The sequence below is a fragment of the Lissotriton helveticus genome, chromosome 5_1, assembly GCF_964261635.1.
Source record: "Lissotriton helveticus chromosome 5_1, aLisHel1.1, whole genome shotgun sequence".
NCBI lineage: Eukaryota > Metazoa > Chordata > Amphibia > Caudata > Salamandridae > Lissotriton > Lissotriton helveticus.
In genome coordinates, this window is record NC_136065.1 from 721,843,255 (window position 1) to 721,868,163 (window position 24,909).

Below are 24,909 nucleotides of genomic sequence, written 5' to 3' on the forward strand. Positions count from 1 at the left end.
AGTCTGGATGTTAGGCCACCACCGGCCGCGCTGACATCTATCTGTAGCTGGGTAAGATTGCTGCGGATGCTAGATCAAGCTGGAGAGGAAAACGTTTGACTGCCTATCTCTGCGCCCAGCCTCCTACCTATATGGGGCATACATCGGTCCTGAGCCACCCCCCGGATCACTGAGGACCCATCAATATTTATATGCCTGATTTGTTGGGTCTTGGCTGAGGCTATATCCGAAGTGCTGCGCAGTATGAATTACACTGTAAGAAGGAGGTAACCACCTTCACTCGCTAACTTCCCCGCATCGCTCCATTCTTGGGATAATCGCGCTATGACAAACAGATGCGAGTCTACAAAGGGTACCTCCACTGGACATTTTAACCGGTGTCACTTGATATACTAAACGTACCAATGAATGCTTAAGAGTGCAGTGCTAAGACGTGCAAGTGTTTTTTTTAGTGACAAACACGATGTTGCATTATTCCAAGTGACTCCCACAAATCCAAATTCTCTTCGTAATCATCACTCACCCTCGTAATGCACTATTGCGGTCTGTCCCTTCTTCGGAAAGGTTCGTTCTATTAAAAAACAAGTGGCACTTCAACCGATCGCGAAAGCGATCGTATTGTAAAACAAGAACTACAGTGTGGACGAGCATGTATGAGTCATCTTCTGTGAGCCTCGCCTGCTGCCTCTCGTCATTTAACATTGAACGCGCTCACCGCTGTGAACGCGTTCGCATCATCTGGCTTGCATTACACGGGCACTCTGACAGCTCGTAATTAAGATTAATCACTCTGCCATGCTCGTTCTCGCACACAAAATGCCACATCGGGCACGCGTACATTACTTACAGCCTATCACTTCAAGGCTACTACATACACAGCACAGGGAAGACGAATCACTGACCACATGCCAGAAAACGCAAAGGAATGTGTGGAATTCCTCTCACCAAGGCCCTTCTTCTTCTTCTTCTTTTTTTTCTTATAACATTAGGATCTCGAAACTCCTCCCCCAGGGGGAGGAGTCCGAGCCCTAAAAAGTGACTTGGAAAGGATAAACAACTTGCACCTTTCTTTGGTTGGATGCACGAATGTGTTGAAAATGATGGTCCTACCTAAATTTTTGTACCTATTTAGGTCAATACCCTTAATTTTTGAGAATAAATGGTTTAATATGTTGGAAAGCATAGCTAATAGATTTATTTAGGCCCAAAGAAAAACCCGTAGAGCTTATAAATTCATCACTTTGCCAAGGGATAGAGGGGGTTCGGGTGCACCTGATTTTAGACTGTATTATTTGGCTGTTGCTCTCCAGTATATGCAGGGACTAATAGGAGGAGGCGGGGGGCTATCGAAGACTATTAATATGTCAATCGAAGCTTATACAGTGGTATTAGGGCAAAATACAGAAAACTGTTTTCTGTACTTTACGGATTTGGGCTTTCTTAGAAGACAGACATATAAGACTCTTAGGGCGGCACTAAAAATCTGGAGCTCCTTTTTGAAAAAGACGGGTATGGGTAGATTCAATAGATACACCAAAATCTATAAAAATAAATCCTTCCCTGAAGAAATCTTTGCTGATTCTGTAATGGCGGGCTGGGAAGACAAAGGGATACATCAAATTGGGGATTTAATAAACAAGAAAAGGCAGGGTAGGGAGAGATCGAGGTATCAAAATTTGGGGACCTTTGGAGAAGTGGAGAACAGGGATAGGCTGATAGGATGTCCTGATGATTTACTAATTTGTTTTCATAAATGCTGCAATATGATACTTTGATACCTTGATGTATTGGTTGTTCTTCTCTTGAGCTTATTTTGTTTTGATTTAGGTTTCCCTTTTACTATTGTGAGATGAACAAATGTAAGAAGAAAATTTTTATTCTTTTAAGATGTGTGCTTTTGGTTTTGAAGTTTAAAATAAAAATATATTTAAAAAAAAAAGAAGCATCTCCAGTGCCAACTGCCCTTCACAGGAACTAAATAGGATCTTCACAGACTTCAGAAACCTTGAGTGCATTGTTACAACGAGCCCTCTCTCTGAAGCTTTCTGTAATGCCATGGTAGATCATATAATTTCAAAAGCAAAGATCCTGGAACACCCAAAGAGCAAGATGCCCCACTGCCAATCTACTCATACTAAGAATAATAAGACTATGCCCACTGTCAGACATCAAAACCTGGACCTTCCAATCAACTCTCTGACTCCTGCTAAACCTTCCTAGACTTCCTGCTCTTAGCGATTTCCATCCCCCCACCAACAACCCTCAACAGATCTCTAGAATTAGACCCCTGTCTCTCTATCCTCACATTCTCTTAGACCACTAACAAAGAAGAAGTTTGATATAGCAAATCTAGCCAACTAGCCACTGATCTTCAGTGGATTGTTCTTATAAGGACTAACTGTATGAACTATCTTCAAACATTTTCCCAGCTTTCTAAAAGTAAAGACCAACCTTCTCCCAGACCATCAAACAGTATTCCACCACAAAGGAGGAATTGAAAAACATACGGATGTCCTTCTTAGATGATCTGATGATTATGGAAGAAAGAAACAAAGTTGATCAAGTTGATCTCTCTGCTTCATTTGGCACAGCCCTCCACCACTCCCTCCTTTTGCAAGATAATGAACTTGTCTTTGACTAACCAGCCTATCTTGTTTTTCTCCTACCTCTCCAACAAATTTAGTATAATCTTGCTTCTGGCTTTTTTCATCACTCCCTTTTACCACCAACTCTGCTGTACCTCAAGACTCAGTCATCTCCTTGTCCTTCTTCAGTGCCTACCTCCGCCTGCTACCAGCCCTTCAAAGTATCTATCTACAACTTTTCTGGTGAGACAGGATCATCCCAAAGCCTGACCGATCTGGATACGTCCTACCCCGACCTCTATCTTCAAGGCAGTTTAGACCTACCTCTGCCACTAGATAAAGAATGATTTCATTGATTAAGAGACAGAACCATTCCCCATTACCGTACAGGAGAACTCGTGATGGTTCCATCTCTAGAACTAGGGAAAATATCCTGCAATGATTGTGGGCAAGTCCACTTGCATAGCTATCTTTCATTCTCCTCTATTCCACATCAAAATCTAATATAATAACTACATTAAGAAATTTCAGGAAAGCTAGACAAAGTCAGTTCTACATAACTAATAATGTAAATCTTACAAAGAAGACAGTAATGTCCTCTGATTCAGAGACAATGTACACATAAGGAAAGTAAGGCAGCCAGCTAAGATACCTTAGAAAGATACTATGACTTTTACCTTCTGAGGCTCAAAATCTTGAGATTGGATTACAGCAATGTGCTATATCTGGGTGTTACTAACTTACAGATACAGCGCCTATAAATTGTTACGAATGCTGCTGCTCACTTGCGCTATCATATCTCTTGCTGTGCTTCAGTCTCTCTACATCTCCCTCCGCAGTTGGCTTCCAATAGCAAAATGCATCAAGTATAAATCATTACGTTATGTCCATAAAGCCATGCACCAGGCAGGGTCAGTATGTACTTGTTTTGCTGATCCATCCTTAAAACCCCAAGTGGGAGCTTCGGGCCAATGGGGTTCCAATCTTATCTCCATTCCTAAAGTCAGATGGACAAGACAGAGGGCGGTCTTTCTCATCCTGCGGACTAAGTTATGGAATGTCCTGCCTATCATTCTCTGTATTTGTAACTCATTGACCTTGCTCCTTTCTCCTCCGCTTGCGCAGCAAACCCCGTTGGGGTAGCTATGAGCTTTACAAATCTGAACTGAATTGAATTCAAGGAAAATGCATCCAGATGTTAAAAAGTATGTTCCTATGAGGAGCCATGAAGGTTGACTACTGAGTATATTAAGAGTTATCCCTTATACTAGTGAATATGATTGCCATACATTATGTATGTTGCTGAAACTTTGAGGCCCCAAATTCACATGAAGTGATGAAGAGCATGGAAATTACTTTTCAAACGCACAATGAATTTCTGGGTCAATAATTGTGGTGTGTTTCAGAAGCTACCTTTTGCCAGCAAGTGCTTGGCTGGTGTTGCGCTAGTTACAGTCAGTTTTACTTAACCTGTGGTTGTGCAGGGGAAATAATTTGATAAATGATAGCTAAATCAATATCAAATTGTACCAGATTGAAATACTCGTTCTCACCAGTCACATTAGCACTAAGACATATCATCTTGAAAAGTAGATGAGTGGATTCTGAGATTCATTTAATTTCATTTTTGCCAAAGCTCTAAAGATATTTACAAAAAGTATCATTGTTTCCATTGGTGAGAAAGTATGAAAAGGCTGGAAACACTGTGGGTTTATTGATGGCCACGACAAGAGCTAGTAGAGTAAGTAGTGGTTAAGACCATGTCTAATAGGCAGTAAAAGAAAATGTCTACGGGCGCTAGTGCCCACAAGGCTCCATTCCTCCTATGTCTCACATCCTTATTGTAATGTATTCCTTTATTAGGAGTGATGTACAGAGAGAACAGTGACACCTTTCACCAGGGATAGGTCCCACAAGCTTATTTGCCCTGCAGACCAGGACGAGGGGAATGAGAGTGCCACAAAGTACGTGCCACATCCTGCTGTGCAGGGAACAGTGATGCCTTTCACTGGGGACTACAAGTCCCACCAACCTTGCCGCCCTGTAGACGATGTGCTAAATGTGCCTGGGCCAAGACCTACCTCATCTGTGCCCATCACAGCCCAGATGAGGTTGTCCTCCTGGTTTTTGAGACTTGGTCCTTCGATCACTGTATCACTGGCATGCAAGTTTACTCCATACCTTTTGTATTCCACTCTACATCATAAGGAAAAGAAAAGTTACTGCATCCAAAGGAGGCTATCTTCCTTCGCCATCAGAATCGAATTGCATTACTAATAATTTGTCTTCAGTAATGGTTGCGACAAATACTGACTTGGATTTAGTTGAGGAGAGAATTGATGCAGCCCAAAGGGTGACCCGAGACTTAATCCCGGATGTCACTACCCTGGAAGTCAAAACACGAAGGGGTGCCCCAAAGGGAGACGATTTAGTACTCTTTTTTCCCATGGCGGCAGTGAAAGTCAAGCGACTTGGGCTAAATCTTAGTGTTATTGCTTCTCTGTTGTCTGAAGGCATTGAGGCTATTGAGGATGAGACAGCTTCCTCAAACTCGCCTCCCTCAAAAAGAAAAAAGAAAGACCATTGTGTTTTGCTTTGTCATTAAACAAGATCTACGCAGACAATAGAAGAAACTGTTTCGGACACACCCAGCCCCGCTTAAATTCTCTGAGTCCCTCAAGTGATATTACAACCTTGGAAATAAAGGCATTATGTGCTACAATACAAGTCCTCCTTGACTGTTTTGGTTAGAAAAATTGAGGCCTTATTATTCATCTTCCCTACCGCCATGGAGAGAAAACTTAAAGGCGGAGAACAAATTAACTCTCTGTGCTCAGGGTGCAAATCAGAGACACTGCACCCCTTGTCCAATCCATTTCGTTCAGCCCACATCATGGAGTGGCCCTTCGCAAGAAATATGCACCTCAGGGATTTTGCAGGTACCCCCCCTCCCCTCCCCCCCCAAATAACATGCCATCAATTTTAACCAGAGTTTTTAATGCAGCCTTAAGGGTAGGTCAACCACATTCATGGTCAACCGCAGTAATATTGCCAATTTTTAAAAAGGGTGCATGGGAAGACCCAGGATGCTATCGCCCGATTTCTTTGTTGGACTCAGCAGCAAAGATAATGGGTAAAGTAATTCTAGATCGCCTAGCAACCTGGTTGGAAGAAAAGGAAGTGTTGTCAGAATTGCAATTTGGTTTTCACAAAGGCAGGGGTACAATAAAACAATGTATGAACTTACTTATGATTACCAGTAAATATACCCTAGCTAAAAAAGGACGCATGTCATTGGCTTTTATGGACTTAACGCCTGCTTTCGATAGGGTAAATAGGTCTAAGTTATGGTATTTGCTAATATAAATAGGAATGGACAAGAATTTAGTACGTTTTTTGCACTGGTCCCATCTTAATCTAACTGCCTCTGCAAGGTATAATTTGGATGGCTCCTTATCCAATGCGTGGAAGATAAAAAGAGGGGTAAGGCAGGGGTGCATTCTTGCCCCAGTGTTATTTACATTGTATATAAATAATTTGGGGGCAGTGCTGTCTAACTCTTGTCTAGATATTCCTAGAGTTGGTTCTAAATCAATCCCAGCACTTTTATATGCGGATGCCGCAGTTTTAATTGCCAGGACCCCAAATGCGTTGAAATTTCTAGTTAATGCTTTTATTGATTTTATGGTAGCTCTTGACCTTGCGGTCAATTTTAATAAATCCCACATAATGTCAATAGGTTACCTAAAAGGGGAGGAATAAATCCCTTCCTTGTAATGGAGGAGTGCTAACGGGTGTGCCCATCTACCCATATTTGGGTGTATTATTTGATGATAGGGGCACTTGGGTAGCACAGCGTGCTCTAAAGAAAAATACTTTGGCAAGAGCAGCTGGGGCATCATTGGATTTCGCTAGAAGACCTGGTAGTAAACCCATACAACCACTGTTGAAAATCTACAATGAGAAATGTGTCGCTATGACAGTGTATGGTAGTGTGGTTTGGGGCTACACGGTTTGTAGCCAACTTCAAGGGGTAGAAAAAAAACATTTACGGAAAGTTCTAGCTGCCCCCTCCAACATTCCAGCTTTTATTTTACAAAACTAAGGCAGGGTTACATATCAGATAATATTGCTGCAGCACCCCTGATATGGTGGCTTAAAATCTGGTCAAGAGAAAAGCCAATTTTAAATCAGATTATTTTAGCTGACTGCATGAGTTTGGATAAAGCTGTAGAAATTCCTTGGTTAAATTACGACAGCTTTCAGCTCTTGGGCAACCAGAGATTTTTAATCAACCCAGAAAGCTGCATGTAGAAACTGTGAAAAATTTAAAAGCTCAATTTTTACAGAGGAGACAGTTGGATAGAGAAGGTAATCAACTTTTGAAACCTACCTGTAGACAGTTTATGATTTTAAGTCCTCGTATTTTATCTCAACCGTTCTGGTCTTTAGTTAAAAATCTTCATCATTGTTTTATTTTATCTAGATTTAGGTTTAATTGTATTCATTGGCTCCTAACTGTACCTAAAGGTTTTCTAAGTTAGGTTCCTTGCAACCATGTGCATGTGACAACTTTTCTGAACAAGACCTATTGCACTTTATGTATTTTTGTGGTTTTTATACCGAGCTGCGAGTTAAATATATCCTACCACTTTTAAGAGATTGCAAATTTGCACACGTTAGGCCAGCATTGATCTATTTACAAATGCTTTTCTCCCCCTTGTTTGTTATGGGGTTGCACGTTTCTTATCAGGGGCAATTTGTAAAAGAAACAATATGGGGGGCTAATAATTATGACCCGGGTTGTTAGAACATGTCTTTTATTATTAAATTATTTACATCTTGTGTATTGTAATCTAAATTGTATGTGCTTTTATGTAAAATGTACTTTTATGGCCAGAACTTAGCCGAATAAAGTTTTTATTGACTTGACTTGAACATGCCATCAGCAAGGTCAATGGCTTTAAATGCTCCAGATGTAGACCGGCATCCGTTGCCCGGGGTTGCCGATGCACATATAGTACCAGTGACAAGAAGCCGGCAATTTGTCTTAAACTCCCTCCGGCATGCACACCTTATTTTATTATGCTTGAGGATGTGCCTACGTTGGCTGCAGATAAAAGTGAAGATTGGTTGGATTTAAAATATAAGGTCACTTATTGCCTTAGGGTGAATGCCATATGGATTGGTGACCTTATAAACGAAGTACTTGCATTCAGAAGGTTTGACTGGGTTGAAGGCCCACCAAACAAGTCTGGGGGTACTGCATAATTATACATTTTTAAATTTCTGTGATGCTAGGTCAAATGAACTTGTCTGTTTTGCCACTCGGCCTTTCAAAGAAGTATTCAGGCACACCCTCTTGATTTACTTTTACAAACCAGGTCTTACTAGCTTTTCTTTGTGCCCAGGCACATCTGAAAGACTTCTTACTTAGAGTGATAACTCTAAATGATTTAATATTGACACTTCAAATCGCTTTGCTCCCCTCGATACTTTAAAGGAGATTGATTGACTATGCTCTGCAGAACTTTTGGTCCCTTGTATTTCTAGCAATGAGGTGCAGGATTGAACCGTAATGGAGCTTAGTTCAATCCAGGAGGATGTACTGATAACTTCAATCATTATATCTGGGTCTCATCAGAATAGGCCTGAAGGGCCTCTTCATAGGGGACTCAACCTACTAACATGTAACATTGTGGTTGCTTGCTCAAAGTTGGGAAAGGTGGACTGTTTGTCTTTTGTGTCCAATTTTGATTTGTTGTGTTTTCAGAAAACTTGGTTGATACAAAACTCTACTATTGACGGGTATGGGGGAGTTGGCAGTTTTTGTTACATTGCGCCTCTCCAGAACCAAGGTGACAGTTTATGGTTTCAAATTGGTATTTTGATTATCAATATTTTTAGTAAGGACTTTGATTCTAAGTCCACAGAGTAAGTAGTCGCCTTGGAGGAGACTCTGCCTTATTTTTTTCTAAATATTTACATCTTATATGTTTGATTTGGACCTAAAAGTAATTGTAACTAAATTTTATATTATGATTAGTGGTCCAGAAACACACAAAAGCGATGAAGCACAGGATAGAAGTGTACCCTTTGGGTAAGATTGTGTTTTTTAACCTATCTAGGAATTCCCTTTCACTCAGGGCTTAACTAGGGCCGTTTAGTGAAGGTGAGGTGTATACAACTACAAAGGGCTATCGAAAGTGACCTCAGTTTTTCCTTACATCTATAGCATAACTTTTGTGAAAGAAATGATCCATTATATCGCTGTAAGTGCATGCCAGTTGGCCATTAAGGTTTTGGCATGTGGGGTTGTATAAACCCTCCTTCTCTTCAGAGTGATGCAAATAACTTTATGCACAGTTTGTTGTCATTCCTGCAGGAGACTGCTGGAAGTCTTTGCCATTTAGAAACTGGAATGTGATCTACCAAGGAATTTGTTGAAAAGTTACCGCTATTGCTATAGTTTAAGTTATGACGAACTCCTGAAGATAATTTTTCCAAATTAATGATAGAAGATTGTATCGCCCTGGAAAACAGTGCTGAAATCCCTTAGACAGATAGTCTCGAGCAAACAACTAAAATAACAATCATAAATAATAAGTAAGTTACAATCTTCTTGCTTTCAGGTCGATTTATTCCTTCAATCCACAATCATAAGTAGTCTCCTGTAACCAACACGTGTTTCATCAGATGGATGTGTAAGCATCACTGAGTTAACCAGGGCTACCAATTAAATACATTATAACTCTGAATTAAAATATCATATCATTCAATTACTCCGATCTCCTAAGACACCCTGGACATGTGCTCAAACAGTTAAATCCTCATTTCCTTAAATCATATTTATATACAATAGGAGGGAAATATGTCAATATCAAATTAATACCAAACTTACATAACAAAAACAAAGTGTTAAGTTCCCGCTGTCTACGATATCCCAGAAGGTTATCATGTGAACATGTTGGCAGACCTCTTTATAACCCATGTGTGTAGTAAAGATTCTATGTCTTAGAAATTCATGCAGAGGCTCAACTAATTCAATGTATCGTCATGAGTATTTCAAAGGAGTCGTACCTAATCAGTGTAAATTACATGTTAGTGTAACTTATGAAATGTTGTAGTCATTTCTAATATGATCACGCTAAAACCATTGTATGAATAAACAATATCTCACCTCAGAACTCAAATCTTTCCTTATGTGTGACCACTGTTGTTATGTTGGTGTATGTTCACCTGTAACCAACATAACTACATTCAATACTCACATCATTGTCAGTAATAATCTGCAGACCATATTTTTCTATTATTTACCAATCATAGATCATCCTCTGGACTCATATAGAAAGTCCAAGATCTCTGTCCTAGTATTATCAAATGTGGTATCAAAATCGGTAATTCCCCAAATTACTCAACTTTCTTCACTCTACTATCCTACACACTGGTTTCAGTGCATCATCCCACTTTAATATAAAATCCCAAATTCTCATGTGCCTATCCCGGTATTACCAGGATACAGTCGTATTAACCATGCCCCAAATAATCATAGTTCGTTGCTACGTTGACAAGCATGTGTTATGGTGCATAATTCTACCTCACAATCAAAAAGCCACATATTAACCTGTTGCATCAACCTTAAACCTAATCATCCATTATCTAGAGACAGAGACTGTCCCCCACGGTCCCCAATCCAAACTTTTCATGTATCTGTCCCGATGTTAATAGCATATAGCCGTAATGTCTATGCCTGAGTTAATCCGTCGCTCTAATTTGATAAACATGTGTTGTAGTGCATAATTGTCTCCCACAATAAAATGCCACATTCTAGGTTGTCCCTGCATCATTAAACCTAATTCCCCATTATTCACAGATCAAAAATAACCCCAACGTACCTGTATAACGGAGAGTACTCCTCGCACTATCCGTCCCGGCGTGGGGAATGGGCGCCATGTTGTTCCTGTCTTTTATAGTAGTACGAGTTGAAACTCTCCAATTCAATTAATCCCTAATGTCGCTCTCAGCCGTTATCTTAAAATATACTTCAATGTTTGTCTGCGCTATTATTCAGCTCTTCCCAACGAAATCCCAAATTTTAGGCCAACACGTAAGTCTGCAAGTCAAATATCTACATAAGATGTCTGCCCCTCACTTCATCACGTTAAAACAACGGATATACGAAGATGGTGGGCGTTACTTTTCCACCAATAGTTGCATATCTCAAAAGCAAACCTTACTAATATAACTCATTGTTAAATTTCACGATATTGTTAATAGCACATTCATAAACAAACTTCAGTGTTTCTAATTATCGTATCCTATTAAACAGGTATTGCTGCCTATACCGTACGCGGATAAATTCTAGATATATTACTGCACCATGATCTTGGTTACCTTCTGTACCCGATATTTGGTGGGGCATGGAAAACAAGAGCATCAAGACTTAAGTTTAGTACATGTGTATCAATAACCCATATTTAAATTAAACTATCCATTGTTAGATATGATAGTCCGCAGATTGTGGGGTACAGTACATATCGAAAAACAATATTCCCTGACTACTAGTACACCGGTAAAATCACTACCCCACCATCAGTATTCTATATCTAACCCATAGATTCAACCCAGATGCGTGAGCCAGATCATCAACCTCTAATTCATACTTCCTAATCAAATTTACAACAGGATTCGAAATTAGCATTTCTCCTTCATTGAAATGGTAAGTTCTACCACAAGCTTGTAACAAGCGCGTATCATTATTATTTCATACATTGTTGGTTATTATACCCAATTATACATCAAGTACATCTTTGTTTAGGTGATTTTACATCATATACAGCCTGCATATATACAATCTGTTAACCTATTCATCACATAATATATACTATCTCAAACTAAAAATCCATAGACCATGATTATGTTGCTGACATCATCATTCAATGTGCCCAAAAGATACTGCATTTCATGACCCATGTTAAGACCTCTGTCCACAGCTTTCAAGATCATTATCCAGCGGGCCTCACATTGTCATAACACAAGTTCCCGGTTACCCCCTCTGTAGTTAACTGGTATCGTTTGTAACCCGTGAAATTTGATCTGCAAATGTCTGCCTTGTGATGTACATTCATTCATATTTTAGGCAATGGGATATCTCGTATCCTCTTGTTTCACTGCCCTGAAGTGTTCAGTAATTCTCTCCTTCACTGGCCTGATTGTACTCCCTATGTAAATTTGGCTGCACTCACATACAAGTATGTACACCACATATTTTGTCAAACAATCAATATGTGTCTTGATTTGAAATTTACATGATCCATTATAACTAAACTCTGTAACTTTCTCTAAAGCTAATTTGCACATAGTGCAATTACCACATTTGTAGAAACCATTGCTCCTTGCATGTAACTATGTCCCCCGTATAGGTGGTGTAGGCTAACTAGGACTCACTATGTTTCGTATTGTATTACCCTTCTTGTAAGTGATACTCTGTCTAGCCCACACAAAAGTTTGTAGATCCTTGTCTGATGTTAATAACGTCTAGTGTCTATTGGGTATATTGTACAGCTCATGAGAATAAGGATGATATTTAGTAATCAGTCTAATCGGACCTCCTCTCATGTCTCTACCCACTTTCTTCTTTTCTTTCAGAGTATCAGAACGGTCAAGCTTACGTGTTCTGCTAACAGCACTATTGACCACCTCCTTGCTATACCCTTGTGTTACAAACTGGTGTTCCATATCTTTTAAGTTCTCCTCTAATGTATGCTCCTGGCTGCAATTCCTTTGTGCCCTGAGCATCTCCCCAAATGGGAAAGAATTGATATGACACTTTGGGTGTGAGCTGCTTGCGTGTAATAAGGAGTTACAAGACATGGGTTTTCTGTGCATTCTACTGTGTATCCAATCTCCTGTCACATACAATTCTACGTCCAGAAAAATAAGTTACGTCCTACTATTAACTATAGTGAATGACATGTTGTATTCATTGCCATTCAAAAAAAAAAACCTTTCAATTTAAGCGTGGTGCCAGTCCAGATCATTATACAGTCGTCGATATATCGACCACAATAGTGTATATCATCCGTCCACTCCCGGCCGTGGGGTCCCCAGATATGCACCGCCTCAAACCATCCCATAAAAAGGTTTGCAAAAGACGGCGCGAACCTTGATCCCATCGCGGTCCCCTAGAGCTGTCTGTACCAGCCACTGTTAAAAAGGAAGGCATTATTATCCAGGATTAGTTGCACCATCTCTGTCAACATATCAGAGTGTGCCATGAATCCAATCTGCCGTTTATAAAAAAAAAAAAATGTATATTGGTATAAAGTGAGACCACATCAAATGATACCAATGTCATAACCGGTTACCACCTCACATCACATAGCATATTGAGTGTATGGTTCGTGTCCCTAATATAGGAAGGTAGATTCGATACAAAGGTCTCAGGTAGTTATCCACATATTGTGAGAGTTTCTCTGTTGGTCCCCCAATACCCAAAATTATTGGTGTACCAGGAGGAAAGGTAATCCCTTATGCACCTTTGGTAGAGTATAGAGACACGGGAACCTAGGGTGATCTACTGTCAAGCACCTGTACTCATCCTCATTCATCAAGCCCAAGTCATACCACTCTCTCAAGTGATCATTAATGTTTTGAGTAATATCTGGTATGGGATTTCTACATAGTTGATTATAGCATCTCTCGTCACTTAGTTGCATAAGAATCTCATTTTCATAGTCCACCTTTTCCATCACCACTGTGCAGCCCCCCCTTATCCGCTTCTCTGATTATTATGTTGTGATCATTCGAGAGTTCTTTGAGGGGTGGCCCTCTCCCGTGAGGTTAGATTATCCTTCACACAATTTCTTTTGTTCCTGCTCATTTTCTGTTCCCATCTGTCAATATCATGTAGCACCAACTTATTAAACAAATCAATGCTATTACTAGTGTGTTATTGTGGTGTCCACTTCTAGATGTGTTACTAGTTGAGGTCGCACTCTTCTTACTTATCAAAGATGCTCTACTCATTCCTATAGTTATATCTTGTCTAATTAAACGGTCAAACTTCTTGGCAAATGTAAATACTCTCCCATTGAGGTAGTCTGCCTCATCCCTCTTGTGCTTCCTCGCCTTACGTTGTTTGATTTCCTCCTTATGTTTATTCAGAATACCCTCCAGGATGTCATAATTGTTCTTGGTAGGCTCCTCTAAATTAAGATATGAAATCTCCTTCTCTAGTGTATCTATTTCCACAGCTAGTTTATCTTCCTATCTGCTTGCATTCTCTAGAAAAATATTCATCAGGTTATTTGAGTTACTAGTAAGCTCCTTTTCCCACTGTGAAAGGAGATCCTCCTCTAAGTCATCATACGTCAGAAAGATCTGTGAGCGCAGACCATGTGGTACTCTGCCCAACCTTTGATATTGTTTTAACGTGGCCCCGCCTCACCACTTTGATGCTTCAGTTTTTTTCATCCTCTCTAACCTAATACATTTTTGTTTCAAACTTTCCTTCTGCTTAGTACTGCCCTGGTTCAGTGCTTTATTGATAGCAACCCCTGCACTTAGGTCTTTGAATAAATCCTACGCTACCTTATCCCTATCTTTTCTTGTACTCATTGTAATGTAATCCAGACTCCTTCTATTTTTCTCAGAGAATAACAGGTGCTTCGGGCCCACAGTCCTAATTTGAACTAGGGTGTGGCTGGGGCACTTGCGCAAACCTTGTGAGTATTCCCACACTAACCGCACGTTTATCAAATGTCGTGGTGCTCCAGGGCAGAGAGCGGCCACTAACGCTCTCACAATAACTGAGAAAACCCAGTAGTCACAATAGACAGATAGTCCAGAGCAACCAACTCAAATAACTATCATAAATAATAAGTAAGTTCCAATCTTCTTGCTTTCTGGGCAATTTATTCCTTCAATCCACAATCATTAGTCGTCTCCTGTAGTCAACACGTGTTTTGTCAGATGGATGTGTACGCATCACTGACTTTATCAGGGCTACAAATTAAATACATTACAACTCTGAATTAGAATATCATATCATTCAATTACTGTCATCACCTAAGACACCCTTGGTTTCGTTATGTGAATCAGACATTTTCAAGGCTTGGTGTTCCTCAGTATTTTAAAAAACCTGATACTATAGTTGGAATATCTAAAATGTACTTAAAATGTGTTTATCAAGTACTGTCTGCTTCTGTCTAAATGCATTCAAAAGCAATTTCTGGTTCCTTTATTACGCCAAGTTAAACTTAGACAGTGTAAAATTGCGTTATTATATTTGCGGCATCTAGGTTCTTCTGAAGTCTGGTGTGGTGTATAAAATTTGATTACTAGAGTCTTACTAGTAAGGAAAAGCTATGAAGAGTCATAATGTCATAACCTCTGTATTTTACTTCTTCTTTTGACCTGACTTTTTAATTGTCGTGTATCAGATATGTATAGTTAAACAATTTATATTTATCGTATGATCAGACACTTTTATGGCTTTTACACTAAATAAAGTTTTATTAATTGAATCAGTCACCTAGTCAAGAGAAGATATGGATATGAAGCAGGAATTTTAAAATGTGAAGGAGAACCAAGTACGATATTTTCTAATGTTTCATTATTTTTATTTTTTTTACTTAATATTGCCCACGAATCACACTAACGGGGTATCTTGCCGCTACGGATAAACACAAGCAGCAGGACTAAAGGGCAAAATTAGAATAAGTAAGGCTTTAGTAATTTTTTGAATTTGGTGTAGTCAGTGCGGGTGTGAATGTAGAAGGGCAAATGATTCCAATAGTTAGGTGCCAAATATGAAGAGGATCTGCCTCCGCACCTTATGCGTCAGATGGTGGGAATGGTAATGTAGTCCTTTATCCATTGATCGCAGATTCCTAGTAGGAAGATTGCTATTTAAGCTTCTGGTGTAGATAGCTTGGTCCTTTCCCAACGAAAGCTTTATGGGTAATGCAACAAATCTTGAATGTAATTCTCTTTTTGACTGTTAGCCAATGTAGCGTTCTTAAAGGAAGGGAAGATGCAGATTTGAATGGCAAATTACAGATAAGCCATGTAGCCGTGTTTTGCACGAACAAAGGTTACAGAGCAATGTCTCATTTGGGGAAGCTAGAAGAGCATTACCGTATTCAAGGCTGCTAAAAAAAAAAGCGCGTACCAGAGATTTCCTGGCTGCAAGCAGAAGAAAAGGAAGTGCTTTCCTTAGTAAGTGCAACATGTGAAAGCAGGTACCTACTATAGACATGTGGTCATTGCCCCAGTGAACTGCAAAACAAACGGACTAATTAAAGCATTAAATTAACTTTTTTGGTATGCTGTGCTTCAATAGTTACTTAATCAGTAAGACAGTATTCTACATTTTGTTTATTTTGCAGTTCTTGAGGTGTTTTAGGTTTAAATTGAAACTTCAGTGCTATGCCAAAGTGACTGCAAATAACACATTCATACCTAACTTTCTTTGGGATTATTTCTGCAGGGAACTTCCACTTCAGAAAGGCGATGTGGTTTACATCTATAAACAGATTGATCAGAACTGGTATGAAGGAGAGCATCATGGACGAGTGGGAATCGTTCCAAAATCATATATAGAGGTAAAGCAGCTGTTTTCCTAATCAAGGATACTACGATATGTTACTGAGTTTTCTCATTATACTCAAACATGATCCTTTCTATTCAGCTACTTCCACCAACAGAGAAAGCCCAACCCAAGAAACCCTTACCTATGCAGGTACTGGAGTACGGAGACGCCATTGCGAGATTTAACTTCAATGGTGATACTCAAGTTGAAATGTCCTTCAGAAAGGTAATAATTTTGTTTCCCATTCCTTATCACATGTAATGTGTTTACACATCTTTGGAAACTTAAGATTTTATAAAATGTATTAATGATGGACATAATGAATTGACACTTATGAAAGTCAAAACAATTATACCACTGAAGAGACACCAACCCGAACTCAGGGGTACATCACTCCCCATCTCCCCCTACCAAGAAAGAATTTCAGGATGTCAGTGTAGTTTTAATTGCGGCTTCACAAACATAGGTGACACTTCAGTCCTCAGTATGCTGGAGTGGAGTTGGTGCAGTAGAAAGCCATAATGGAGTAACTTAAATGTTAGGAAAAACGATACTTCTTAAATTGTATAAAAATAGTCCCCCGAGAAAAACCGTGCAGGTAAAAGCCTCCACCCAATGAATGTTGTATACCTGCTGACTTCAGGCACACCTCGATCATCGGAAAAGATCAAACAGGTTGAGCTATATTTCTATTAACTACTGATTTGATTGACTCTTTTTACCTTCCCTGGTCATCTGAATTCTAGCAAGACACCAGAAACCAAAATCAAAACTGCACACTCTGAGCCTTTGTGTAGGTAGGTTTTCATGCAACATATGACACGCTAGTAGGATTAAAATAGTATTCAGAGTTATCACAGCAAATGGGATCCACACAAATAGACATAGATGCTGTAGTTTGGGAACAGGAATGAAGCGATAGTGAGCACATTTTAAAGCTTTCAATACCTATTTAAATAGTTGGCCACACTTGTGTCACAATTCAATCTTCGAGGATCAAATTTAGATTTAATTCAATTCATCCAGAGGAGGACTGGTAAGCTCTATCTAAAAGTAAAGATCCCTCGTCTTTGCATTTAATACTTGCACTTTTGTTAACAGGACAGTACTAAGACAAAGGAAGTGGCATGGTTGTGTGTGACCAGCTTTCAGCAACATAGCTACTTTTTTATTTTGGTATTATTTATTTGGAGGTAAAGTAAAAACTATAATCATCCTTATTAACATTTATCTGCATTAAATATATTGCATACATTTTATTAATATAATCATTCATGCACATAGAGAAATCAACAATGACATAGCTGATGAATATAAAGTTAAAAAATGTGAGATTACTATTCAAATAGACAAATGATCCCACAGTTGAAAATGTTTTTTGACTTCCAACAGCATTTATTACATATAAAGTCTTGTCCTATTCTACACATTTTTTAAACCAGTCTGTGAAAGAAGACATTAATTTAGTCTTTCACTTCCGTAATAAATGACTATGCTAACGAACACTGAAATATAAGCCAATATTTGGAATCTCAGAGCTATCCCCTTCTTTGGAAAATAACCCACATGGGCTATAATCGGGTTTTTGGAGAATTGGAATCGGTAGTTGACTTTCAAGATACTCAAATATCGAATACCAAAAATTATGTAGTCTGTAGCATCACAATATCGTATAGGACTAATTTATTACTTCTGTGGATTCACATCTATTACTGTATAGAAGAGCATTCTGGATTAATCTTATTGAAAAACTGTTGAGTACAATAAATCAACCATTTCGAATAGAGTTGCATTTTTCAAAATTTGGCACCAGACTGATGGGCCTTCCTGAGCTAGAGTGGTGGGAGGAGCTGACACTTGCACGTGCATACGCTGTGCATGTCCCAAAACAAAGAAGTCTCCGTCCCCTGTAGTGTGTTTGGAGCCAGGAAGGGCAGGGTCTTGGGCACTGTAAAGACCTTTCTTTGAAGTATCCCTACTTCGAAGGCTAAAATGGGTATAAGTACTGGACCTCTTCACCATATTCTCAGAGCACTTCTAGACTGAGAACATTCTGCCAGGAAGAAGAACTGTTGGGCTGTCAGGAGGGACTACCACTTTGCTGTTTGCTTTGCTGTGTTGGCCTGCTGCCTGCTGCTTCTGTCCTGGGAGTGAGAGGACTGGACTTTGCTCTCTACATCCTGCTTTCTAAAGTTTCTGCAAGTGCTTGAGTTGAGCTTGCCTCTGTTGGATGTCTCAGACCCATCAAAGACTTCACCTGTAGTATCTGGGATCATCTGCTTATAGCTGTACTTGCCAAATGATGCCAATTCCAATTCCTGGTCCCTTGGAAGTGAGTTTCCATGCATCAAAAAGAGACCTTGTCTGATTAATGTAATCCATTCGCCCTGCGGGAAAAGATATCAAAGCCCAGAGGCATGTGACGGTCGGTGTGCGCATTTCAATTTTGCACCAATGGAACTAAGTGTCAGGCACTAAGCACAGTTTCAAGCCACAAATCAATGCCAAGTAACTTCTGAAACAGCGCTGTCTGCAATTCTGATGCTGTGCTGCTGCCTGCACCGAAGCTGCGGTCCCCGCTCAATTCAACGGCAGCCACTTACAAAGCAGGCTCCGACGAAGACGTAGAGCCTCCGAAGACTCACCACTGCAGGAGTTCCGAGCACCGCGCCACTGACCTCCATGTTGTACCACTCCAACGCCGCAGCTGTGGCTCACTGGTTTGACCTCGACTCCAGGAAATCAAGGTCTCACAGCTTGGCCTCCAAGTTCATTACCGATACTGCACTACAGTAAGGACCCGAGGTGCCACACCTGCAACCAACGCATCACCTCCCCTGCGCCTCGCATCATCCTCAGGCATTAGCTGCTCAATGACCCTGCACTGCCTCCAGGAACTGACACCTCACTTAATACAGTGATGCCTCACCCCCTTTGAGCAGCGCACCATCCCCATGTGCCAATGTGCCAACAACCCTGCACAGCAGTAAGAAACTGACGCATCACTTGCTTTCGCTTCACCTCACCTCCCCTGAGCCTTGCACCATCGTTGATTTTTAACATATCCAAGGTACTGTGCTGGGGTGTGCCTGACTCCTGTATCCGACCCACATTCCCTAACCGTCAGGCTAAGCTTGTGGATTTGTTCTAGTCAAGCGCGACCTGATAGCTGCAGGCACAGCTATTGTTTTCTAAGAACTAGAACTCTATTTAATATTGAAAGATTCATAACGTGATTTGTGTATGTTGGATATTTGTTGTTTTGGTCTTATTTTACTCAGATAAATCCTGTCTATTTTTCAAAACCGGTATGGAGTACTTTTGTGCTGTTGTCACTGTGTTACGGTGTGTGCATGTACAAACACTTTACACATTGCCTCTAGTAATAAATCTGACTGCTCTTGCCAAGCTACCAAGGGGGTGAGCACGGGTTATTCTTAGTGTTTACCTTACTTACCCTGACCGTACTTGAACAGGGTGCAAACCACTGCCAACTATAGACCCATCTTCTAACACTAAGAATACCTTTAATATTAGTGTTTTTTTGCATCATGTCCATTAGCTCATTATTGAAATGTGAATAAGAAAAGTGTGCTGTTCTAAATCTAAATGGGTACTGTGCAAAATATGCATAATAATAAGTTTTTATATTTAGGAGTACTATTCCTCCCTCCGTGGTAGGCTGGTATAAAGTGCTTATGACAATCTAGGGCTGGAATCTCACCATAGAAATTAGGAAATCATAGTGTTTTTTTTTCTTTTAAATTAAAAGATTGCATATAAAACGGTTGCATATAAACGGTGCAGTCCGCGGGTGAATGCACAGTTTCTACATCGACCGGGGGACTCCAATTCCTAGAGTCTCCCTGTGGAGCCTGAAACGAGCGTCACCATCCAGCGCCAGGAGGCGTGTTAAAACCGGCTCCAGGCTCCCACAGCGCGGGTCCCAAGCCTGCCTTGCTGCTGCTTGTTTTGCCATAGCCCTGCCCTCCTGCACCTTAACAGTCCGCAGGGGACTGCACCGTTTCTACATCGACCGGGGACTCCCAATTCCCAGAGTCCTCCTGTGGCGCCTGACGCGAGCGTCACCATCCAGCGCCAGGAGGGGCGCTAAAACCGGCTCAGGGCTCCCGCAGCGCGGGCGCTGCCCGGGCCAAGGGCAGGCCTATCCGTGCCCGTCAAAGCCCAGAAAAGGCCGGGCTGGGCCACACTCTTTGGTTTTTTGGTCCTATACTACCGTCTTGGTTCCACTTAATACTTGCGGTAAGACTGAACAGATTTATTTTATTGATTGAAGAAGGACATACTAGATTTCTGCGAACCGTGCTAAAGCGAACTGGAAAATAGGCATTTCGCTCTTTTTAAGCATCTGTGATTCACATTTTTGTTTTTAAATTTTATGTCATACTAATATTATTATTTGATTGTTTTTAATTAAATTGTTGATTATCACAGGTCATAGATAGATAACGCCAATACTGTATGACCAGTGTTGTTATAATTGATAGAATAGAATAAAACTGGATTTGGGAGTATCATACCTTGGGAATTTATTGTGATCTTATCCCAAACTGCACTCTCCTTACTAGATTAAACAGCTGACGCAGATATCCCTACTCAATTAGCAAGGCAAAATGGGGAAGAGGAAAGCAGCTGACATGATTACTGGGAGGAAAAGAATAGCAAAAACGCAAACGTTAGCTAAATCAGCAGCTGAGAATTGTACTCTTGCGGCTATTGATGAGCTAATTGAGGAGGTTGAAAGTATGTTATCAACTAAGAAAGAGAGTAATGCTAAAGGGAAAAACAAAATGTCCTCCTATTATAGTAGGAAGGAAAAATCTGGTATGATAAAGGTAAATCGCCCAACTATTACTGTGCACCAACCTTATAACAAAGATCCAGTTTTACTACCAATTGTGTCTCCATCTAAATCTGGACGGGTTACAGGCATGACCCCCTCCCCCTCCATAAGCAATTGCAGTAACTCAGCAAGGGATCGACACAGACTTTCTCACAATGAGGTAGTGAACATAGAGTGTTCAAATAGGTATCTGTCCCTAGAGGATAGCGAGGTGGAAACTCAGGTAGTTTGTGCAGTAAATGAAGCTCCAATTGGACCAATCGGCCTGGGATTAACAGAGGAAGCTCCGCAGAGCAAAACCAACCTTACTCACAAATTGGTACAAGACCTCTATGAAAAGCTTAACATCGTCCAAGAAGAGGTCATAGCTTTAAAAAAATTATTGAGGCATTAATAAATCGACCACCAACAGACCTAGGAATAGTAACTACTGACCTAGGGGGCAAAACCAATACAGGGAAGAAACCTGATCCCCCTAATATAAGAAAGTGGGTACCTAAAATATCTGATAGAACCACTGTAAGCCAACATATAAATCAGGCAGGAAATTAAAGCACTTACCCTATGACAAGGATGTACACTAAACCCTTGGAGGCCCTTAAGAGAACTGGTCCAATACATATTCTCTCTCTCGGGGACTAAACCAGGCGTAGAAATCTAGAAATTTTACATCCATCTAGGTCCTGGCCCGTGGTGCCAAGCTCGGGAAGGGGTCTTGTTGTTGAGGAGGGGAATTCTAGAGCCAGCGAGGGCCATTATATCTCAACTAGAGATGAGCAAAAATTGTATAATGTATTCCTAACCAATGTAACGAGGTAGCCCCAAATAGTAGAGAAGACAGGGAGTCACTTGTAAATAAAGTAATTCACTGGTTTAGGAAGGAAATACAATGTCTTTCCATAATAAGATCTGACATAAAAAATGTGGAAAGGATCCCTCAGGGCCCTGGGAATTTAGATGATATAAGGGTATCCTTTTGTTCAAAAGACATTGCTGATAACTTGATTGTTATTAATCTAAGATCTCATTCCCTTTTTCAATCAAGAATTAGTATTAGGCAAAGTAGAACTGAGGAAACCAGTGATTCTAATCAATTTAATAACTTAAGGTGTTACAGTGACCTTGAAGCAATAGATTGACTACCACAAGTTTGGAATTTGTATCCTGTAGTGAGTGATACAATACAATCCTTGGGTCATGCACATGGCGTCTCACAATCTGTTGATCAATCTATAATGTATACCCTAGGGGAAGGTCATAGGCCCGAGGGCATTAAATTAAATGATAGTGAGCCACCCGAAGGGTCTATGCATTTTATTAATACTGGTCCTCGACTTGAAGTACTTACAGATCCTATAAATAATTATGATAGTTCTGACATCTTAATACCACATCTAATTCCGTGCCAAATAAAGATGGTATCTTGGAATATAGCTGGGCTTACAAGGAACCTGCAAGAACCAGATTGGCAGACTTATATTGATTCCTTTGATATTTGCCTCTTCCAAGAAACCTGGGCAAGAGAACCTTTATTTAAAGCTGGTTATAGAACATTCAGCTTAGAGGCGCACCAATCAGTTAGAGGAAGACCATCCGGTGGCCTTTTAGTATGGATAAAAAATAATATTAATGCATCTGTAGTGATCTTTCCTACTGCCACTGACGATGTCTTGGGACTTAGTTTTAAATTTCCGAACAAGTACCGGTTCTACTTGTTCAGTATATATATAAGACCCAGAGAACCTTCAAAGGAATCAGTAATAATCACCCAGTTAGAGGAAGCTCTTGATACAATACAATCTAAAGAGCTTATTATACTTGGAGGTGACTTCAATTGCTGTTACAAGCCATTGCAGGGAGTAAATATTGTTATTGAAGAACACGACCTTGCTATGGGAATCCCGTTACTTGAGACAGAGGAAATGGTGAGACTTTCTGCCTCAGCTTTACAAATATTTAATTTTACCATTGAACATGGATTTAGATCATGTAATGGCAGAACCCCCTTAGACCTCAAATCCTCAAATACCTTCTCAAGAGGGGTATCATCCTCCTGCATAGATTATATTATGATAAGCACCCGTCACTGGGACCTTGTCCAAGATTTTACGGTGGATAGCAGCAGAAGAGAAAGTGATCACTTCCCTTCGTGCTTAGACCTTGTAGAGAAAGGTTTTCTGCTGCATTCTCTGCCTCAAACAGGCAGGGATGTAGAGGTGACACAACCTCAGGTTTCTAACAACAGGAGGGCCTTAAAATGGCCATCTATCCTGGGTAAGGTCGAACCTTTGACACATGTTTACAATATTTTTGTTGACCTAGTATCATATTTTATGGAAGAGCGATCTAGTGGCCTAACTATAACTCAGACCCATCAGATGCTGATTTAGAGTATAAAGCCTCATCTAACTAAACCAGTGCCTACGAACATCAAACATAACATCATGTCGGGGGAGTCGAACCTATGGTTTGACACAGAATGTGCTCTTGCTAAGAAAAATCTAGTTAAGGCCCTAGAAACCAAAAACATCACTCTGATTAGGCAACTGAGGGACGCATACAAAAAAAAACAGAAGGCTGCACGTAGAAGGTGGGAAGATGAAAGCTGGGAAGAACTGCTAACAGCTACTAAGAGGGGTGACCAGTTCTTGTTCTGGAGGATTATTGCAAATGGCACCAAGGCAAATGTTCCTGTTCAAGACTATAATCTGGATCCTAAGTCCTGGTATAACCACTTTGCCCACTTATACGCTCTCCCTGCCCAACCAATTGAAGTCTCTCTAGTTAACATTGATATATTTTTATCATCTAACCAAGCTATACCTCTCCAGTTCAGTATGGCAGACACATTAAAGGCAATAGCGACTGTAAAACCCTCTAAAGCACCGGGACCTGATAAGATCCCGGGTGATTTATTTAAACATGCGACAGATGTTTGGGCTCCTTGCATTAATCTCCTCTGTAATGAAATTGCTGGAGGCCAACCCATCCCTAACTCATGGAAGGAAGCGGACATCGTCCCGATTTATAAGAAAGGCTCTAGGGACGATCCCGCTAATTATAGACTCATTAGCCTATTATATATATTACAAAAGGTCTATGCAAAACAGATCTTAGACAGGCTAAATGAGTGGATTATAGATAATAACGTGCTCTCCCCATGTCAAGCTGGTTTTAGAAAGAAAATAAGTACCATAGACCAGGTCTTTAGATTAATAATTATATCATGGAAATACACACGTTAAGACATGGAAATCTATACGTGGCCTTTATAGATTTAAAGGCTTCATTTGATTCCATTCCTAGAGACCTACTATGGGCAAACCTACTTCAGCAAGGGGTTCCGAGCAACATTGTAATCCAGCTAGTTAGGCTCCATGAGAACACATATGCGAAAGTGCGGTGGGGGAAAGGGGGAGAATTGACGGAAGAGATACCAGTAAAAAGGGGCGTGCGCCAGGACTGTGTCCTGGCGCCAACCCTATTCCTCTTGTACGTCAGTGATATGATAGAGGCCCTCAAAAATGCCAATCCTGATTCCCCGAAATTGGGAGGGGAACATATCTGTGCGCTAACTTTTGCTGATGATACCATCTTGTTATCTCAAACACATAAGGGTCTCCAAAACCTCCTAAATTCATTGGATGTGTACTGCAGGCAAAAGTGGCTGGAAATAAATCCACTAAAAACTAAATATATGACTATCAGACCCCATAAATGTTTTAAAAACAAATTGCAGTTAAATGGAGTAACCCTGGAGCGTGTTCCAAATTTTGTATAGCTTGGGGTAACTGTTGACTCCAAACTATAATGGAATCCTCAGATTATGCAATCCAAATCGATCCTTATACAAAATGCAGCTCCAA

General features: G+C 40.3%; 1 protein-coding gene across 41 annotated transcripts in view; it reads left to right on the forward strand.

Moving 5' to 3' along the window:
* Window positions 1-24,909, forward strand: part of SORBS1 (sorbin and SH3 domain containing 1) — a 1,860,906-nt gene that overhangs the window by 1,636,022 nt on the left and 199,975 nt on the right. For all 41 annotated transcript variants that reach the window (XM_078643144.1, XM_078643174.1, XM_078643143.1 and 38 more), the window contains 2 exons: window positions 16,078-16,192; window positions 16,279-16,404. In XM_078643144.1, the coding sequence (XP_078499270.1) occupies window positions 16,078-16,192; window positions 16,279-16,404 (241 nt within the window). The remainder of the gene's footprint in view (window positions 1-16,077; window positions 16,193-16,278; window positions 16,405-24,909) is intronic.